The sequence below is a fragment of the Micrasema longulum genome, unplaced genomic scaffold (genome assembly GCF_059751315.1).
Source record: "Micrasema longulum isolate JH-2025_06_02 unplaced genomic scaffold, ASM5975131v1 h1tg001143l, whole genome shotgun sequence".
Taxonomy (NCBI): Eukaryota; Metazoa; Arthropoda; class Insecta; order Trichoptera; family Brachycentridae; genus Micrasema; species Micrasema longulum.
Window position 1 is genome coordinate 384,312 of NW_028278331.1, and position 21,731 is coordinate 406,042.

The 21,731-nt window shown below is 34.6% G+C and overlaps 2 protein-coding genes across 2 annotated transcripts; both read right to left on the reverse strand.

Annotated features, from left to right (window-relative positions):
- Positions 1–6,322: 6,322 nt before the first annotated feature.
- Positions 6,323–11,621, reverse strand: LOC148276812 (trypsin-5-like). Its single transcript, XM_088233724.1, has 4 exons — positions 11,493–11,621; positions 9,965–10,166; positions 9,501–9,750; positions 6,323–6,836 (listed from the first exon to the last, which is right to left on the reverse strand). The coding sequence occupies exons 1-4, from the start codon at positions 11,536–11,538 to the stop codon at positions 6,531–6,533; spliced, it is 804 nt and encodes a 267-aa protein (XP_088089850.1). The 5' UTR covers positions 11,539–11,621; the 3' UTR covers positions 6,323–6,530.
- Positions 11,622–15,756: 4,135 nt separating this feature from the next.
- Positions 15,757–20,188, reverse strand: LOC148276813 (trypsin-3-like). The gene is made up of 4 exons (XM_088233725.1): positions 20,099–20,188; positions 17,768–17,957; positions 16,545–16,791; positions 15,757–16,246 (listed from the first exon to the last, which is right to left on the reverse strand). Exons 1-4 carry the CDS (start codon positions 20,142–20,144, stop codon positions 15,932–15,934), a joined length of 798 nt encoding a protein of 265 aa, XP_088089851.1. The 5' UTR covers positions 20,145–20,188; the 3' UTR covers positions 15,757–15,931.
- Between the last annotated feature and the right edge of the window lie 1,543 nt (positions 20,189–21,731).

The window sequence follows — 21,731 nt, forward strand, 5'->3', positions numbered from 1 at the left end:
AGTTTTCTCTTCTTCTCGTAGTTCATGTGGACATCATCATTTCGCATCCGGCAGCCCTTATCGCCAGCCAGCAGTCCGCCTGCTCTCACGTCGATCCCGCATCTCGAAGTTTCTTCGAATGCGGCAGAAAAAACTCTCGCGACGGTCTTCTAGGGCGGCAGGCGGCAAGAAGAGGCAACTTTGGTTAAAGCTCTTCTCAGGCATCCGCAGCACATGTCTGAGCGAGGTCAACCGTCGCACTTTCTAGACGATCGTTATAAGAAGATGCTGCGTCCGTTTCCGGATTTCAATGTTAGTTATTATGAAATTAAGCCACTTTTTACCTAATGTTCTTCTCGAGTAATTACTTTATTTTTTTTTATATCGCTCCTTATAAACTTAATGCTGCTATTTGTTACTTGTGGCCGCTAACTGTTATTCTTCTAACTGCTTTTGCTGCTAACTGCTACTGAAGTTACTGATACCTTTATCGTACATCCTTATTTAATACCACTGTCTACATTGAAATCGCAATACCTACGTTTACAATGCCTAGCTAGTCCAATTAGCAGCTGCTTATTTTATTGTAAAATAGTTTTTATTTCACGATGCCAATGCTAATGCTAATCATTTTTTTAGTAGTCCACGGTCGCAGGTTACAGGTCACACAGTACGCAGCTGTAGGATGGAAGCGTGCAGGACCGTACACAGATGGTGAGGGTAAAGGCGACCCTTGGAGGATAATCACACGAACCTTTTTTCCAAAAGATTATAATCCAGAGAAAGACAAAGGAAAGTAGCAACTGAAAATTGCCTTCGTTTAATATTTCAATTTGTTGGACATTTTATTAAAGTTTTTATTAAATAAGAAATTCCCAGACCTGGCGCTACAGAACGTGTTTATTTTTATATTGGTATAATTGTTGGTATGAAAACAAAATCGTCTTTTTTAAGTTGTTCTTGCTGCCTTATTTAAAACAATATTTGTTGATGTTCCTTAATTATTTTTCAACTTATTATACATTCTTCGAGACATAAGTCCCAACTCCATTAGACTAAAGCCCTGTGCTGTCTTAAGACGAATAATTCATAACGTCGGACATATACCTATATTACCACAAATATCATATAAAATCAGAAACATAAAAAATAGAAAAAAAAAATACACGTCAACGTAATAAACAGCAAACACAAACATCTGATTCACATTTGATAATAATAAAAAAGATCAATATTTTATAGTCCCTGGACTGGTACCTGAAACTTAAGACTGATCATCTTACCTTCATGTAACAAAAAAATATCAAGATACGCTGCGATTGGTGTAGCAATGCAGTGCCCTATGCACAATGAGGCGCGGAAAGGAAATGATGATGATGATGATGAAAAAGATAAAAAGGAGGTTGCATATTTTAAAAATCAATAAGGAGAATACTACTACTCATGTCCCTCCCGCTCAGAAAAATCCCGCCCTCTTTACCTCTTTTGAAAATATTTTTTGTTTTTGAGAGTTAATAACTAAATAGACCATAGTTTATCGAAGAATAAAAAAAAACATATGATGTTAATATTATTTATGACATTTTAATTATAATATTTCGTTTCCAGCCTAATTATTTGATTTTATTTAATAAAACCAAAATATCATGAATTTTACTAAATTTAATTTTTTTTTTTTAGTTAGACCTAATTTCATACGACTAATAACGACTGGTGATTTAGTCAAATAAATTAACTCTACTTACACTTCTTCTACAGTTCTTGTTCTTCTTCTATCGGTTTTGTTCAAATTATAATTCTTTTTGATTGTCTATTGATATCAATATTTATTTAACATGCCCCTTACTTTTTTAAAAATGAATTGCGGATTATTCTATCTGGCTACAACACACTCCCACAACTTAATTATACATACACTTACGCACACCTAAATACTTATTTTCATTCAAATACACACAAACACGCACCCTGCACCTTTCATTCAAATACACACAAACATGCACATATTCATTTATAAATACGCTCACACGCATTTAAGAATGTACCATAATGAGGAACTTTAGTTCTACGGGAAATTGGATACAATAACTGTTTTCTTGCGCGCGGTAAAAATTGGAGCTTTAAAGTTTCCTGAAAATGTACGAAAAAATAATAAAATTATTTTAATAAAAACAGACTTACTGAAAATATGAATGACGTCACAGGTTCAAATGAATCAACCTATGACATGAGAGCAATGGAATATTTTCGGTTTGTTTTCTATGGATAGACCAATGGAAAGAACTGAATGAGAATACGCGGAAAAGAACCTCTGACGTCACACGCGGAGTTATTTCAGAAATACAAAACATTAAAAAAATCGTAGCGTTGATAATACTAAAAAATTTTTTTTTTTAAAAGGCTTAATTAATAAATAAATAACAGAAAAAACCGCTGAACTTCATTGAATATGTATGATTATTATTTTGAAGCTTCGCCTGTCTGTCATCTTTCACCTTATATTTATTTCATTATCTAATCACATAGAATTAAGAATAGTTCAGAAGGAGCGTAGAATCATATTTGAATACATCGAACTGTGTCCAATAATCCCCTTACTATGCCCCACTTTCGCCGCGCGCATTCGTAATGTCACCGCGTAATGTTGCACGATGGGAAAAAATATAATTATAACACAAATGTAAGGTAAAAAAGCAATCTGTTAATTTCTCTAAAAGTTTATTGTGCACGCGAAAATATTGATTAAGACAACAGAGTAGATAAGTAAAGGGTCATTTAATAAGACTAATTGAATTAACTTAAAATATAACACATAATTTATTTTACATAAAAATGATATTTTTATATCATGTTTAATAATATTTGACGTTTTAAAGATAATGTCGGTCAAATGTCCACCACACTGAGTTGTTTAATCCGAGGTCCAATTTTCATTAGTTCTCTTATTAGATGAGCAAAGTAGGGTAAAAAAATTTACAACCTTGGCAACACTAACGAAATTTCCATTTTGTTTCTTCGACAATCTGACATTACCAGAGGTAATCTGGTATTTTTTTTTTGCTACTTGAACGTTCATTTGCTAATTACACTGTGATACCTTCCTGTTTCTTTAAGATCCCTGAAGTATTTCTACACTTTAAAATGACACAACTCGGCATAGTTGAATTCAAATTAGGAGTTGCAAACTGAGCGACGTCTACAAAGAAACTAATGGGTCAAAACGTAAACCTACTCCTTTTTGAGTAGGTTAGTCGCCTTCTGTTTGATGTGCGTATGCGGTTTCTGGACTCTTAATTCTATGTTTTAACACATAAAAATATGTATTCCCCCTCCATTCGTTGAAATAAAAACACACGGACACTGACAATTCCTGAGGGAGAAACCTAACTGTTTTCGGGGTCTATTCTTTAAATAATAGCTAGTTCCATAATTTACCCTCATTGTAACTCTGTTTAACTCATCCATTGAGTGGCTTGATTTAAAGCTTAGACTTTCTCAGTTTAGAGCGATAAATTGTTTTAATGTGTGAAATGGTAGTCTCGTTTCTCGTTACACCTTTATCCGTTTCTGCGGAGTTTCCACAAAAATCCCCGGTAGTGTGACGTCGGCCATAAATCCCCTCACCGGTACACTAATACAGCCGCTGGCCGCTGCGGCCCTCACTCCCGCTGCCGGCGGCGCGCGATGGCGGCCTTAAACACAAATAAATCCTCCTCGCTCCAATTTCCCACACACTGTTCGCGATGATACCTTCTTCATAACGCCATTAGACCGGGCCATTTATCATACCAATCTGCTAAGAGAAACGTTCCGAATATGCATATCAGGAAAGGGAGAGAACCACTTTCAATTTTCGGATAAAAAAACGAAAGAAAACGAAGGAAAGCGTGGTAAAACCGCCGCCAGAATGAGGACATTTACGAAAAGATATTCGTTTCATGAATATTTCATTCGAGGCGGATATTATGATATTATTCTACTGGAAATTGTGTAAAGCTATTATTTTTGAATATCCATATCGTCATACCTATATTATCACCAATGTCTGTTTATGTTATTTTATATTGTTTTTAACAGCAGACTCAGCTAAAACGCTCAAGGTTACAATTACATTTTCGTAATCTTTTTTAAACATAGTAGAAGCTGGATTAATTCGAAGAAAACAAGCGAAATTTTATTTCTATCTCACGATTTATTTTGTCTCGGTGTTTAAACAAAACTCTTCATTTTCGGAATATTCTCGAGCTTTATTCAAAAATGAGAAACTGTTTATGAGATGAAAATAAGTTATGTGAAAACTCACGACGTATTTTGAAAACACGTTTTATGTTAACACAAACAAATCTTCGAAACAGGGCGTAATGCCCTTGAAAACAAAGTATATAATTTATGTATCTTTCTTTTTATATTTATATACATGTGGTAGATATGGTGAGCGGTGATAGCGGGGTGGTCCGCTTTCGTTCGGGCGAATATAAACGTATTTGTGCGAAAGCTGTTGTCTTGATGTCGCTTCTTGCTGTGTTGCCTTCGAATGCTATACCCTACCGATACCACATCATACATATTGCATCTATTTTTGTATGGGTTTACCTACATAGGTTGATGCAACAAAAACTAACATCGGAATATCTACATAAGACATTGTACTGTAGTATTCGGGATAGTAAATGAATTATTTTTCTAATATGTACATTCAATAATATTTTATTTTGTGCTTTGTAAATACGATTTTCTAAAAATTATTAATATCAATATTTAAAGCATTTACTTGTGGTCGAGCATTTAATTAAATGTTATTAAATATTTGTAGATAGCCAATCACCGACTTTCCTATTTCCTATGTTTCGATACATACCGTCTCTCCATCGGGACATCAATCAAACTAACATGCAAAACCCACTATACACCTTCACTAAGGTTGTTGCACAAAAATATAAAACCAACATGCCGATTTGAAACAACATGCTTTTGGTAGGCAACCTTACATGCACTGATTAGTGATAATGAAAATATTTTATGTTTTAGAATAAACATTTCAAAAAGAGGGAGGGGATGAAGGAAGTGGTGTGAGTTTAATAGGTTTAACAACTATAGTGAAGGTGTATAGTGGATTTAGCATGTTAGTTAAATTGGTGTCTTTATGAAGAGATGGGTACGTCTCGAAACCGGTAGACCGAGAAAAGTTGGGAAATAGTTATATACAAATATAAATAAATAACATTTAGTTTAAGTATTTTTTTTGTTTAATATTAAAAATTATAGTACTGAGAAAATTGTTATTTTAATTTCTGTTTATATAAATATTGCGTTATAATTTAAAATATAAACGTTGTTGTTACTTTATTATCTGAAACTTTATCTAGTTTTATCATTTTTATCAAGCAGTTACTTCAAGTAGATGTAAAAGCTTAAAAAATGAATCTTTAGAATTATTTCAATGTGTTTTTTTTAATTAGACAAAGATCAGTAAGAATATGTTATATTCAAGATTTTTTTATTGTATTGTATTGTAAACTAAAATCTCAAGTCCGGTCATGTCAAAAGCAGACATAACCGAAGGGCGTGTATAACAAAATGTATGCATGTGGAAGAAGTTAGGAACGTATGTCAGGATAGACGTGTATGGTAGGCCATCTTTTCTGCCTCTCTACAGGGAAATGGCGTGATAGCAATAGTAATAGTAGAAATGTATTGTAAAAGTTATAATAAACCAAGTACAGAAGAAAAAACAATGTTGATCGCGCCACTTGCCTGTTGGTAGATGAACGCTCGAAATCGTCTGGTTCGCGGAATGTGTTATCTATGCTATATATGCTTTACCACCGAACCCTAATACAATGAATGCAATTTCCTTCCTTGCACTCGGGTTCTGATACTTTATTGTTTGGAACTTGTCTCGCGGCAGTCAGGATCAGATCAGATCCTGGGGTCACGAAGGAGGGCACTTGACGTGGTTTTTTGATTATTATTGTTATCCGACACAGTGGATTAAATTAATTTTTAATCGCAAAAGTAACTGATTCGAGATCGCAGTGAGAAGTGAGAAAACTCTAAGCACATGAATACTGACCGTTCGGTTATTATATTTTTGTTATTTTTTTCTATACATTTAAATAATGATGAATGTGTTGGGCCGGAGAAAAAAATGTGATACCTACCCACGCCCACGGTAAGAATCGCAACATCTTAACCAGGGCCCAGTAGGCAGCAAATAAATCCAATAAAGTAAATGTGGCATAGTGTTATAAAAAACGTTTATTTGATGAGAATTTTTTTTTTTTAAAAGAAATATTTGCGTTCTTATGATTTACCCAAATATTTAATTTTGAGGGCCATTTTTAACGAGTTGTAAATAACCCACTATTAGAAAATGGAATCAAGTTGGGGTAAAGCGGGATTCGAACCACGGAACTTTGGTCCGTGAGTCCGAGACACTAGCCACAGGACCACAAACTAACCAAAAAACCTTACAAATTTCCACGGGTATTAAAAATTATAGGATCATTAAAATTGTATTATTGTGTTGTCAATTTCGTGCACGGGGAGTATTACAGTGACAGCTGTTCCAATTTGTCCTTCACCCAATTTGTGTACTGCGCCATGTCTACATACACCCCCGGATGTCCCAGCACCCCACAGGACAGGTGGTTGTAGAACAGTCCCACCAGCTCCCCGCCGATGACGAGAGGCGCCCCCCCGTCCAGCTGACACGGCCCCTGGCCGTTGACGAGACCAGCGCACAAGTCCCGGTCATACACCGTTATCACTGTTCCGTTTAAAAGTTGACTGCACAGTTCGTGATTAACCAGAGGAATAGCCGTTCGCTGAAGCCACCAAACCGGATTTCCGATGTGCTGTTAAAATAAGGAAATATGCAATTATGTCAACAATTCGACTGGGAATGAAGTGAAAATGAAACATTTCCACATCAATTCTAAACCAAAATCACTAAAACAATGCTGTATTCAAACTTATGATTATATAGGCGACAGTTAAGTTAGTTTTGACACATTGCCATTGGTGTCAAAACTGTCCCAAGTTTCGACCCGAGAATGGTCTCGGAATATGGAAATATCTTTAAATGTATCAGTAGCTCAATCACAAATAACTATCGACGTGCTTAAAAACATGCTAAGCATTTGAGCGATCACAATGAACATTAACGAACATGCTTAAGTTATCACAGTCATAAATCAACACGTGTGTAATCTCTAAGTCAGCGCTCGTGTCGGTTTGTTTTTTGTTTTCCTCCTAAATAAATACAAGCGTTAGTAAACGCCGATTTTCGTAAAGATTTATAGTAATAAAAAAATACAACATATTGCATTTGCAAAATAGTAAGGAGTATCTAAAACAGAAAAGAGAAAATTAAATTACAATTACTATGGCGACTGCTTTTCTTGACATTTGGCCTGCCAACCGCCGCGCCGGTTAAATGCAATAAATAGCATGATAATCTATTTATATAAAAGGCAATATTCGAATAGTTCTCCTCGATGCACTAAATAACTACCGGACCGATTTACATGCGGTTTTCAGATAAATGTAAATCTTTGCCACGAGAAGGTTTAAAGCTCATAAAATCTTCAATTTATGAAGTACAAAAAAGTTGGGAGCGTAAATGTTTTTTTTTCCACCACCAGGGTTGCATTCGCCGAGAATGCGAATACAAAAAAATGGACGGTGGTTATTTTTTGTGTATAAAAAAGCTGGTTTTTGAATGTTTACAAACAATATTCGTTTTTTATGGATCCTAATCAGAGTATTTTATTGAATTACTTATTATTTCTACCCATCTATTTCTTTTTACTGGATTTTCGGTTATACTAAAACAATATCAACTGATATTCAATACATTTTTGTAAATAGCATACCTAACTCGAGTGCATCCCTGAGCAGAGTTTGACATTTGCTAAAATAATTCTTTATTTGAAAATAATTAAACATAAACAAGTACTTAGGTACCTACTGAAATTAAATATATTTTATTTTTAGATTTGGAATACAATCATAAACGAGTACCCAAGTACCTACTTACCAATGAAAAGTTACATCATCTTTTTTACGTTTATCCGAACGGTTTTTACTCAAGATTTTTTAATAATGTTTTGAAAGCATACTTAATTATGTTTTATCTTAAGAGGAAACGATGTCCGAATTTTCTTCATACAAACGCATTCACGTATTTTCTCTCTGAATTATGGCACTTAAGAACAATTAATTTTTTTTACAATAACAACAACAACAAACTAACACGCTGTTTCCCGTAAGGATATGCAGAGATGATAGAACGCCACATCACTCTATCTTTGCATTCAGATCTCGCTTCCTCTACATTTATAGATCTTCTCATGCACGCGCGTCGATTATTCCGACTTTTACCATGTCTGTTTTTAAGTATTTGTTGGATTTGGTCATGCCATGTCTTTCACGGTCTTCCTCTATTTCTGCATCCATGAACATTCGCATTGTAAATATTTTTAGCCGTTCTTTCGTTGTCTATTCGCTCTACATGCCCAAACCAGGGCAGAGCTCTTTTGTACACATTATAGATATATTTCATGCGTGTCCCTATATTGTTTCGTATTTAAAAAAAAAGTTTACTATGGGAACTAGAACCATCCAAAACCCTCAAAAAGCACCGTTTTATCTGCTGTCTTTGGGCAAACAGCGCAAGGTATACAAATATAACTATTTTTGAAAAACGCAAAACACACTGATACAAAAAAGAATATTCTGATACTTTGTCTAAATGAATAACAAAATTGGTTCAGTTTTGAGGTGTGGAAAACGGTACAGCGAAACGTAGATTTTGTCTATTCTAAACAAAAGATCTGACATGCAGTTGTCTTTTTCGCTCAGTATCGGGGAGGCATCTGCAAGACAGTGACAGGAAAACAATGTTCGAACACCTATTTATGGAAATTTCCTGTCCTCACAATTTATCCAAACCAAAACACAAAAATAATTATGTATCCGTACTTGGACTTAATACAATAATTGATACCAAACCTTCGATTGTGTTTATTTAATCTATTTAACAAAAACTCAAATCTAGCAATAGCAAAGCATTGCCGGGTTCAGCTCGTAATAAATAAAAATAGCAGTTTTGGAATAATTTCCATATTTACACCGGTGAAATTCAAATATGTGATTGCGCAACAGGATTATACGTCGCGAAACGTAAATATTTTGACATTTAATATAAGGTGTTAACGGATGTTCCATTGTGATCACGAATGCGATAGCAACCATGGTGTGAAATTGTTGTCACGTCGCTTATTAGCACGTATGTGTGAGTAGCATGAACTTTTTAACTCGAAGAAGTCGAAGTATAACTCTAAATTAAAGTGGTTTATACAAATTTATTAACATGTAAGTGCAATCATAGTGTACCTCAAGGGGCGCATTTCGAACCAATACGTTTGTTGATATGCGACAATTAGAGACATATTTTAACCCGCTTGTAAACCGATTTATTTTTAGGTTTATTTCCATCTATAAACAAAAGTCCTTACCGCTTTCGTACCGTATCCAGTTACAGTACCTAACGTTCCATCGGGGTATTTTGTGTCCTGATTCACAAGTGGAATTGGGTTGATTAGATCACTCAGGATGAATGGTGACGTGAGTACTACAATCGCCAAATTGTAGTCTAGTTTAGAATCTACGTATAATTCGTGGAAAATTATACTTTCGACGTCAGCGATCTCTCCTAAGAGAATAGCCGAGTTGGAGCCAGCTCGGACTTTCTTGTATTGCCGGAACCTGTAAAAAACAGTATTTCTTTATTAAATACTATATGCTTCTATCCGTTATTTTTAACACTATTTTATTCGAGAAAAATACATGTGATAGTAAAAACTATACTAAGCTTATTTGATGTTGGTTTCCCATACTGAAAAATTAGGGGTTAAGAGAGGATAAAATGTTTTCCAGGGGGTAAATGTTGGAAAAATATTTTAAGAATGTTTATATTTACTTTAAAGCAAAGGCGGGAGCTACGATCGTCTTAGGTGTAACAATAGCACCAGATGTATCGTAAGCATACTTCTTAATATCAGTTTCTTCAGTTGGACTTCCTAATATCACGGCGTGCCACGGGCATTGATCTATAGTAATGTATTCTCCACCTATAATTTTCTCAGTTGACAGATTCAATATACCTGCATCTGTAAATGTAACTAATGGAAAATAAATTATTATTTGACAGCTTAGTGACAGATAAAACCAAGCCTATGATTTTAAAGCATCAACAATAGTGTTGATTCAATATAGAGAGAGAAATCTCCAAGACAACTGACCGCATGGTCACTTAAGTATTCAAACTTCTTAGATCAGTGGTTAGTATTCTGATTAATGGTCGAGGACCTTATGCTGGACTCATTAGTCTTTAGAATCGTATGCGACTTCCGTAATTAGACGAGTGACAGCATTCTTGAACCATCCTTACGAAAGCAGTCGATCGAAAACCAATCGATTTTATCTCGAGTGCCCCAAAGTACTCGACATTGACAATCTTCAGCCGTCAAACTTCTTTCTTGTAAAACGCTCGGCATTCATGTTTGAATGGCAACTAGGTATTTTTGTTGTATTTTAACTTAAAATTTACAAGACTGATCAATGTTGTAATGATGACGTATCAACAAATGTGCAACAAATACAACTGTACTTATTTTTAATCCATTATCAGATGAAGTTTTACTAGAAACATGATTTTAAAAATATTTTATCGCTTGTCAATGTCAAAATACACATTTGAGATGTATATTATACAATATGTTTTTAAAATCCAATAAATAAAAATAAAATATTTCTACTAACATGTAGATAAAAGTGTTTTGTCAAAGGCAAATAATAATTATCAATGTTGCAGTGTCTCAGTACAACATTGTCTTTTATTTTTTTCAAAATATTCCATACACAAAATATTTAACGGAAGAAGTCTGACAACAAACAATAAAGGTTTACGTGTGGCAGAAGACCAGGAGAGCCATAGATAAATGCGTATTTGTTAGTGTTGCCACTTTCTCATTCGTCTTTGTAATTAAATTGTCGGAGGGTTTTCAAGAAAAAGATTATGACAAAGCAATCGAGATGCCCAATCGAGTGGGTGACAAAATGTCACATCTGTCCAGCATAAGGCTCCAGATGTTGCATCAACTGTCCAAATACTTGTACCGATAAGTTTATGAATTGCAATTTTGGATAAAATACTTAAACCTTCTATTATACTATACTAAAAAGCAATCAAATTACACGAATGGGAGCGAAAAGCTAATAAATTCAACTTAGTATTAAATTTATATCAGTTTACGCTGGAATTTTTCTCTCCTTATTTGTTCAAATAATTCAAATTGTATTTAATATACTTGAGGAAACGCATATTTGAGTCGTCTATTTAATTATTTATAGACCGGTTAGGAGATGGCGGGTTTTGGAAATAGACGACTCATTTATGAGTTGATTTTATTAGATAATGAATAAAAATAAAATAAAAATGTTCTTACCAATAAATACCACTAAGGCAAACAAAAATAATACTCTGAAATTCATGTCAATATTATTTAAATTGGATAATCAATATTGTTTTTGTACAATGAAGACTCGGGGACAACAAAACATTTAGATCATTGTGTATTTAATTCAACGTTAATATATACTCGTATATACATATTTTAATCACAGATTATCACCTATCACATTTTCATATTTGAAATCTTATTAGATAAGCATTTTGTATTCGTTAAATTAAAAATCTGCTTAATAACTCTGATAATATATCACTGATAATATTTTATATCGGTGATGATTGCAAATCTAAATGCAACATTAGTTATAACTCCGGAATATCATTACTCAAATTATCGATAAATTGGAAACGTAATAAATTTTTTAAATTGATTTATTTTAAATCTCTAAGACCAAAATATAATTACTTTGTGCGAGTTTATTGCCAAGAGCAATATATTTCGGCTTACCAAATGACAAACTGCTCAAAAGAAAAATTTGAAAAATATTGTGCCTGCTATTTTTTTTTATCAATAATACGTACACCAAAAAACCTAATGAATTAAAAATAACAGCTGTTTTTTAGCAGGAAGATAAAACTTGCACATATACTTTAAGAATACATTTTACTATTTATATATAAACATTCTGAATCTGGGATCAGGTAATAAGTTTGGAAGGAGACGGGAAGAGGTGATGTCAACTGACATACAAATTATGTAAATTAAATTAACTTAAAATCGTTTCTAACTTAAACTTCTACCTAGATTTTCAACAGCCCATGCGCTCTGTAGCTGCAGTACATTTTATCTAAATTCTAAAAGGGATTATTTATTAATTAAAATAGTGACGTCAGAGGCTCATTTCCGCTTATTCTCATTTAGTTCTTCCCAAATCTTCCACATCTCTCACATCATAAGTTAATTCATTTGAACTAGTGACGTCATTCGAAACAGTGCGTTGGTGTTAAAATATTTTGTTATCAATTTTTTCGTACATTTTCAAGAAATTTAATTTATAATTTAATGCTCTTATTTTTACCCCGCGCAAGAAAACATTTTTAAATCCAATTTTGCCTAGGGCTGAAGTTCTTCACCTTCTGCCTATGAGCTCTGTAGCTGCAAAACGTGTTAGGATGTTTATTGTAGAGCGCCTTTGAGGTGGATTTTCACAAAAATTGACCCAAATTAATTAAGCTAAATAAATTCATAAATAGTATTCAAGCTTTCCTAATGAATAAAAAGGGGACGTTAGGGTTTAAACAATACAAATTATTTCGGGCGTTTCTTAAAAGAGGGGTATTTTTTGCATGAAGAGTGAGCTCACTCCAGAGTCTGGCACCTTGAATAGAAAAAGAATTGCTGAAGAATGATGTGCAATGTCGAAGAACGAAAAGTTTTCTCTTCTGAGAAAAGCGAATTGATAGACCGTGGTCGGAAAAGTAAATAAATTAAAAATTAAATATATATTGGTGCGCCGGGGTTGCTAATAAGTTCTTAAAGAAGTGAGAGAGATTGAAAGTTTACGCCCTGGTTAAAACAAAGCGTCAGTTCGGAGGGAAAGGATGAGACGTGGTGATATTTTTTTTAATTGAAAGTAAAGGGGATGCTTTGGTTCGGCGAACGCTCCAGACGATTAATGAGTTCGGTATTGGCGTCAAGATAGCAAATATTAACAGCACAGAGAACACAAAATAATAGAATTGGACACATTTTATTTGCTTTTGTTGAAATAATTCTTAAGTCACAGTGAATGGAAGGTAGGGTACGTGTACGAGACGCGTTTCCGCCTCGTATAAAGAATTGTGAGACTGTAAAAATCTCGGCAAGGCGCTGGTATTCTACTGCGAGCTGCGATAGGTATCAGTAGCCCGTAGGTATGAATATTTATTCCAAATACTGTCGGCTGACAGTGGCGGCTAGCAGGTTGTAAATCCGCTTCTGGATTCGGCTGAGTCCAGGAAAGATGCAGTGAAGATCTGAAGACGAAGTGACGAAGTAATCGGGCAGAGTAGAGTTAAAAGAGAGTGTTTACTGTTTTCGATCGATGTCTTTATTTCTCACATGTGCACATATTTATACAAGATTACAAAATCTGACCCAACGGTTAACTTAGGTATGGGAATGGTGCCGGCCCCCCACTCTTGTCAAGTATTCTCCCGAGCGGCCAACGTAAATAGGCGCCCCCTAGCCAACGTATAAGCCCCGACCCCCGCCTCCGTCCCTCCATTGCACAATCGAGCGCCGACTAGAGCGGACGTGAAAGGGCCGCTAGCTTGACACGCTCCGCTCAATTCGTCCTTTATACGGCAGCGGCCGGTTAGACAAGGAATTAGCCTCGCAAACTCATACATACTAGGTTATATATTAAATACAAGTAAAATAATAATTGAAACATTTATACTAACATACAATAATAAAATAAAAGACTATGACGTCGGCTACAGTACGGTAAAACATTTTTTAACCTCAGTGATCTGTTTTGCCACGTTAAGAAGAGGGATATGCGTGAGATTAAAATTTTGACGAACGGGTATTTGAACATTGTTTTTCTGACATTCTCTCATAGATGCCTTCCAGATACAGTGCGAAAAAGACAACTGCAAAACGGACTGATTTTGCCAGCTGAAATCGCCGTTTCGCTGTCCCGTTTTCAGCACCTCAAAACTGAACTGATTTTGATGTTTTTTTTTTAGAAAGAGTTTTAGGATGATATTTTCTGTGTCGATATCTTTTCCGTTTTTCAAATTTATTAACCACATCTGTTTACCCTGTTTTCGAAGACAGCAAACGAAAATGGACGCTTTTTTGGATTTCTGGATGATCTTAGCTCCCATAAGAAACAATTTATCAAAAAAGCAAAACTATAGAGACACGCTAATGATAAATATTATATTGTGTCAAAAAATCATTACTCTGGTGTCATTACTCTCTCTCTCATTATCCAGGGAAAAAATGCGGGAGAGACAAGTGTTGGTCCATAATAATGCCAAGATTTTAAACTGTTTTTGTGAAAGCAATCCAGTTGCTGTCGGTTTAAATTTAGAATGAAGATTTGTCTTTGACTATCCACTTATTATTTTCGGCATTTCTTTGAATCGTTTGTATTTTATTCTAGAAGTCGTCGATAATACATAACTTTATCATTTTTATTGCCTTTGTTGCTGGTGTTTCTACATCGCTTATAATATGTTTCTTGCGTCTATATTAAATGGTTTGTTTTAACATATTTTATGGAGTTTCTACCGTTTTTAAATACATTTTACTAAACTTTCAGTTCTCTAAGGTTCCAACTTTATTTTTTTGTTTGCCATTTAAATTAGAGATGGGCATTTAAAAAAAAATATAAAAAGCAATAACAACTACAATGCATCAGGTTCTCGACTTCCTAAAGACGTGGATATGACTTGGAAGTATACGTAGGAGTTGATCGCTGACAGATTAAATCACGGCGTGGATGACTGTAACAAATGACAAATGACGAAATGATAAATGTAGATCATTGAATTAAGAACAGTTTCTTTGTAGACGTCGCTCAGTACGCAATTCTTGATTTGAATTCAACAACTTGTGTCCTTTTAAAGTATAGAAATACTGCTAGGATCTTAAAGAAACAGGATGCAATCACATTTCATGTGTAATAAGCAAATTAATGTGTATATAACAAATGCATTACTTAAAAATTGAATTATTTTTCTATCTGTCCGATTGTCGAAGAAACAAAATGAATATTTCGTTAGTGTTGCCAAGGTAGTAAAATTGTTAACCCTACTTTGCTCATCTAATGTAAGAATTAATGAAAATTGGATCTCGGATTAATCAACTCTGTGGTGGACATTTGACTGACATTATCTTCAAAACATAAAATATTAGTTAACATGATATAAAAATATCCGTTTTACGTCAAATAAAATTTGTTTTATATTTAAAGTTTGAAGTTCATTCATTCAATTATTCCTATTAAATGGCCCTTTACATATCTACTATGTTGTGTCAATCAATATTTCCGCGTGCAGAATAAAATTTTAGAGTAATTAACCGAGTGCTCTTTTTTTACCTTATATTCGTGTTATGAATTTTTTTTTCCCATCAAGCAACATTACGCTGCGAGCTTACGAATGCGCGCGGCGAAAGTAGAGCATAGTGAGGGAATTATTAGACACAGTCCGATGTGTTAAATATGATTCTACGCTCCTTCTGGACTATTCTTAATTCTCTTAATTCTAAGTAGATAGTTTTTATTCAAAATATTATATATTCCATTTAACATATTTATTGATGCCGGATTTTTTTTTACATAAACATTTTTTTTAAAAATGCATAATTAACTTTTAAGTATTTTATTGTTTCTCGAAGACAGTTGAAGAATTATGATAAGTTGCTGACATCAATGTATGTACGACTTTAATAAAATATTTATTAAATTTCTGTTGCTAGTATTATAATGCAAGTTGTTCCAAATTGTCATTCACCCAATTGGTGTACTGCGCTACATCAATATAGACCGCCGGGTGACCTCTATACCCGCAGTAAATGTGAGTGCTGACCAGCCCTGCGAGCTTGTTGTCAACGACGAGGGGCGCTCCTCCCTCCAGGTTGCACGGCCCGTCTGCGGTGTTCTCCGAACCAGCGCATAAGTTTCGGTCGTACACGGTTACGAAGGTGCCTTCGACGTTGTAGATTTCCTGGCACCGCTTGAGATTAAACAGAGGAGTATAAGCTCTCTGCAGCCACCAAACGGGATTTCCCACTTCCTAAAATAAAAATATGTAATGTTAGGATTTTTAAAAATGTAAGTAAAAATTACCACTGTCAATTATGTCATATTTTTTCACTGTTGGAAGGAGGGAGCTTTTAATTATTTTCTGGGTCTACATCATGCTAGCGGTAGTCTTTTACTAAAAGTACCCCCAAACCGAGGACAGATAAGATGATCACGATCAAAAATTCACATTTAGGAGAAAAACTGTGATGACTTTACGCTAAATGGCAACTGGTAATAAACGTTATTATTTTCTTAAATAAAACTCATAAATAATAATATTTTTTTACCGATTTGGAACCATATCCAGTAACAAAAGCCTCAGTACCATCAGGGTATTTAGTATCTTGGCTAGGAAGCTGAATCGGTTGAATTAGCTCACTCAATACGAAATATGTATTTAGTAAAATGATCGCCAAATTGTAGTCTCTAGTATTTACATACTTCTCGTGGAAGATAATCTTTCGAATATTGGCAATCTCTCCCAACATTAGGGCGGCGTTAGAACCAGCTCTCACTTTCCTGGATTTCTGGGTCCTTAAATAAATAACATTATGAATATTTTTAGTAGAAATAGTCTACTACTCGTATTGTAGTATTCTCAAATAGTTAATCTCACTTCCGTTCAGCTAAATATCACATCTCTTCTCTGGTTTAAAACAATTTTGCTGAACATAAAGTATACATTCACCATTTGTCGAATGAGGATAGGGCATTGCTGTACGAGGATCTACCTTGCAAGAATCGGTGTGTTTGACTCCCCCATTTGAGATTACCGTTTTGGAAATAGAGATCTCTACCACGTAATATATTCTTCGTTTTCCCAATAAACGACCAAATGCCGACCTTTTCCAAGAATTTGGCCCCGCTCATTTCTCTTCCTTTAAATAATATCCAACTTATCTTGGTGAATAGGAGTCCATTTATGTATTACCTTTTACTTCAATTTTTGTCCGGTGCCCAGCAGCCAGGCTTGATGGCGTTCTGTAATCCAGTTTGTAAAATAATTCATCTTGACGCTGGCAAAGGCATTAAATTAAATATGGTATGCCATTGTTTTAAAGTTACTTATCGGTCCGATATACTCATCATAACTTCAGGAAGCTGATTATTTTCAAAAGTAGGAGCGTAATTTTGGTAACCCCTACTTTTTCTACACTAAACGACTAAAATGGCACAAACACGCGCTTTAAACGAATCTTGAAACATAAAACAATATTTTTCTCCTGACTTGCATGCTGTCGTCTCCTCTTCTGATTAGTGAAAGATAATTAAATTAATTGTTTTTATTTAAATCAAACACATAAATATTTGTAATTACAATAAGCATATAAGCAACATGTGAGTTCATTAAATTGATTATTTGATGTACCATAGTGATTGCTTTACATCCACAATTCAAACAAGGCAACACCACTAATAATAGGTGTCTCGGACGTGATATTTAATCGAGAGCCGAAGTGATTAGAAAATAATATACTCCAAAAATCATGTAATACGAGAAAATGATCACCTGAGAGCATCAGCTGGAGCCAAGACGACATTTGGTGTGATAATAGCACCAGACGAAGTAAAAGAGTATCGTCTGATATCTTCGCTCTCTGCATCGCTTTCTAGTAATATGGCGTTCCACGGGGCCTGGTCTACAGTAATGTACTCTCCACCTATAATTCTCTCACTGGACCGGATCAATTTAATTGCATCTGCAAAGGTAAGTTAGACAAGTAAATGAACTTTATTGTATGAACATTTATGAATGTTCTTAACTTATTATAATGTTAAGTTATATTTTTTTCGAGGACGTAAATCAATTATATCTACTTTTTAAACTCATGTAATGTGCTTACTTTTTAGGCAGATTCATTCTTCATTGAATTATTTAATGTACATACATACATATATCGCGAAATTGTAATTTTTATTTAAGTTTTATTGGTGGATTATCGGTATTAATCATTTTTATTGAAAAAATAGTAGGTATTCCGTCTTCTGTTGTCAGCAGCTGAAGCGGAGAGATGATGTTTTATTCACACAAAATTACATATGAAGAACCCGGATATATACTTTATTACCCATATGTTTGTGTATGCAGGTACAAATTATGAAATAAATATGTTGCTTTCTTGTAAAAAAGCGTTTGCCACTGGCCTCTTCCTCATTCATAAATTTCATAATACATCCCCCTCGTTTGTGCATGCTTCTGACATGACCAGACTTGAGATTTTAGTTTATTATGTTCAAATATGATCAGTCATGGCAGGTTTTCTAAGGTATATTTGTTTTATCATTCTTTCGTCATCCATTCGTTCTACATGACCAAACTTAATTTGTCTTGCGTTTGCCCACTCGCCTGATTTTATCGTTCGGAACCATGTCATATATTGATTCACAACAATTTCGTCTAAGAGATCGCATTTTAACCACGTTTCCTGCTTTTGTCCTTCCCACCAAGGAGGATTTGCAACAAAATAGTCTAGAATGTATGACCGGAGAGTGAATTGGTAATACACGAAAGTAAGTCAGAAGTTATTGTATTTGAAAGAGTAGTGAGGTAACAGAGTGCATAATAAATGTGAACAACGAGTGTCTTGAAACAGTAGTAGAATTTGTCGCCTTGTGTTACTAATCAGTATAATCCAAAAAATCTCTTTTCCTTGTTTTTTTTTGTACAAAATCTTTATGTTAATCACAAATATTAAAACAGTTAAGCTTAAAATAATAGGCTAACACCTCTGTAACGTACGCGTTACCACAATTTGCGGTGGTTTGCCACCCGCGTCTGCCGCAGTCAGGCTTCCCGGCTTAAGTGAGAAGCCGCCCTCCCAAACAGAGTCAAAGACAAAGTCGGAAGGTAGGGGCACAACTGCGCCAACCACAAGTCAACCTTAACAGCCCTGAAAAGGACTTTCCACCCAGTTCAAGTAGTGTAGAGAGGCGAAGGCAGTCAGGGCGGAGCGAAGAGCTAAGATCGGGGAGCACAAAGGTTGAAGAACTTGGTTAAACACTGTTAACTGTTCAGAGTTAGGAACTCAACTGATTTATTCCTCAAAATAACACACATTATAAAGCGTCGCACGTCGAGGTCCGCGGAGCTAACCGTAACGCTGAGCCGGCGGGCTTAGAGTGGAGGGGGTAGTTCCACCTCCACCACTCGCAGTACACCACTGGCAGCAGGTTTCGTAAATAGCGGCGAGCCCCGCCAGTGAATTTCGCCGACAGCCGCGATACGCGCAACATATCACGCACAATACAACGGCCCTTTTTACGGCCTCACAAAACATGATGAAAACAAATTTGAAATACATTTATTATAAGAGTGTTATCTGGCTATATTGCCCCCAGTATTGCTGAGGCCAGGCTCGAAATCGAACCATTTATCTTTATTGGGAGCCTAGCACTCATCCAACAAATACCGGGGTACCTAGCTGAACTTATCAATTCAATCATTTATTATAATTTATTAATATTTCACTCATGTATCATTAATTTGTCCACTTCACTAATTTAATTAACGTTATTCGCGTCCGGAACATGCTCATATCTATCTTAAAACATTAATACAAGAGTTTGATCATTCGTCAGTTGGCTCAAACGTGTTATGATGAATATTTTTTTTTCTCCTTCATTTTCGGAATCGTATATATAGAAAACCATTTTATTCTACCCAGTTTAAATTAATCTTTCGTACGAAAATCTACATTGGACTAGCAGAATAATTAATATTTAAATATTATAATTCTCAAAGCAATTTGTACTAGGTGAGCCCTTTCGTGAATGCCCGCTTCCGATCAAAACGATAAAGAGAATTAATAATTTATTTTAAAAAAATAAATAAAGTACTTACCGAGAGATGCAATGACTCCAAATAAAAACAGTATTTTAATAAACATATTAATTTTATATAGATATAAGTCCTTAATATTTTACTACGTTGTTGACAAATTTGACATGATAATAATGGTCTTAAGAGTATTTATATGAAAAGTCTTATCAATCGTCATAGTTATCTCACAAGATATACAAACCTGATTTTTAAAGAAATTACTTTGGTATATCTTACTTTATTTTATTATTATTATGCAGTTTGACATTTAATTTATATTAGAAAAATTTTGTCACTTCAAAAAAAAACTTTTTGAAACACTGTAAAATGAAACATTTGTCAGTGTGTAATAAGTTTTTTTTCTTTTAGTTATGTTTATTTTATTATAATATCACAAATTTGAATTGGTCAACTATATTATTAAAATCCCTCTCCTCCACTCCTCCACTCTATTTCCTCATCCCTTAACCTTCTTACGAGCTCTTTTTTTTCCCATGTCTTATAAAATATATTATTTACTGTGTAACATGTTCTCTCATTATATTTGTGAAAAACTTTAACTGGGTGTATGTACTATTTTTTATATTTTGTATTCTTATATAACAACTGTTGTTTTTCCTTAATAAATAAAAATAAAAATAAGTTTTTTTGCCATTTTTTGTAGAAAAAAATAAATTAGATTTAAATGTATTGCAACATAGAGGTTAAAACATTTCTTAGAACGGAATGCATATGTCTAGACATGTACAGAGCTTATGACCTATCATAATTCAGCCAGGTAAATCTCACCCATATCAATAAAGGATTCAGTTCTTTCACTTCAAACTCTTTTCGTCCAAACATAAGCAGAAAGGTGAACATAACACAGTTTGTTGAGTGTTCATATTCCTTTTTCAAAAATGTTTTCCCTCTCTGTTCGGGAATATGGAATAAGAAAGACAAAATCACTTAAATGAAGATTCCCTCGGAAGACGGTCGTTCCACTTGGAGATGGTGGTGTGGTGGTGTGTTGGTGTGTCGGTGTGTCGGTGTGTCGGTGTGTCGGTGTGTCGGTGTGTCGGTGTGTCGGTGTGTCGGTGTGTCGGTGTGTCGGTGTGTCGGTGTGTCGTGTCGAACTGTCGGTGTGTTACAGACACTAAATATTGCAATATCGATCTATCCAATCGTACTGGGGGAAGATTTCACGGAGATTGATTTACGACACTCGGCATTCACTGCGAGATGCACTCAGGGGGGGGTGGGAGTTGATAGGGAGGGGAACAACTTCGGAAATAATTTCTTAAATTCGTAATTTTTGCAAGTCATTTAATTCAATTACGAACACGCATTGCGATAGAGGCAAATTATAGAAATCCAGTCATTTGGTGGACCTGTCATTGAATACAGATCGGTTTTTTATCATTTTTTATTTTTTTTACTCTTTATTCGGATAGCCAACAGCTACAATTTTCATGTTTAAAAAGCAAAAGACTTACAAATAACTAAATTAAATTACAGGTTTTCCCAAATAGCACCACAGTACATTAGAATGTACAACAGAAAAACATGAAAAAAACACTACAAAACTATTTTGAAAGCAAACGCTGCACGTCATTATTCGCAAGTAAATCTATGTTAAATGATTTTGTTGCATTAAAATTATTAAAAGTTCTCC

Bases quoted from the DNA above. Each gene is read 5' to 3' on its own strand.
- LOC148276812 (XM_088233724.1), bottom strand. From the start codon at position 11,538: ATGAATTTCAGAGTATTATTTTTGTTTGCCTTAGTGGTATTTATTG. The intron at 9,751-9,964 runs GTAAATATAAAC...TGTTTTTTACAG, and splicing joins GCTCCCGCCTTTGCTTTAAA to GTTCCGGCAATACAAGAAAG. The intron at 6,837-9,500 runs GTAAGGACTTTT...TTATTTTAACAG, and splicing joins CTGGATACGGTACGAAAGCG to CACATCGGAAATCCGGTTTG.
- LOC148276813 (XM_088233725.1), bottom strand. From the start codon at position 20,144: ATGTTTATTAAAATACTGTTTTTATTTGGAGTCATTGCATCTCTCG. The intron at 17,958-20,098 runs GTAAGTACTTTA...TTACCTTTGCAG, and splicing joins TGGAGTCATTGCATCTCTCG to ATGCAATTAAATTGATCCGG. The intron at 16,792-17,767 runs GTGATCATTTTC...TATTTATTTAAG, and splicing joins GCTCCAGCTGATGCTCTCAG to GACCCAGAAATCCAGGAAAG.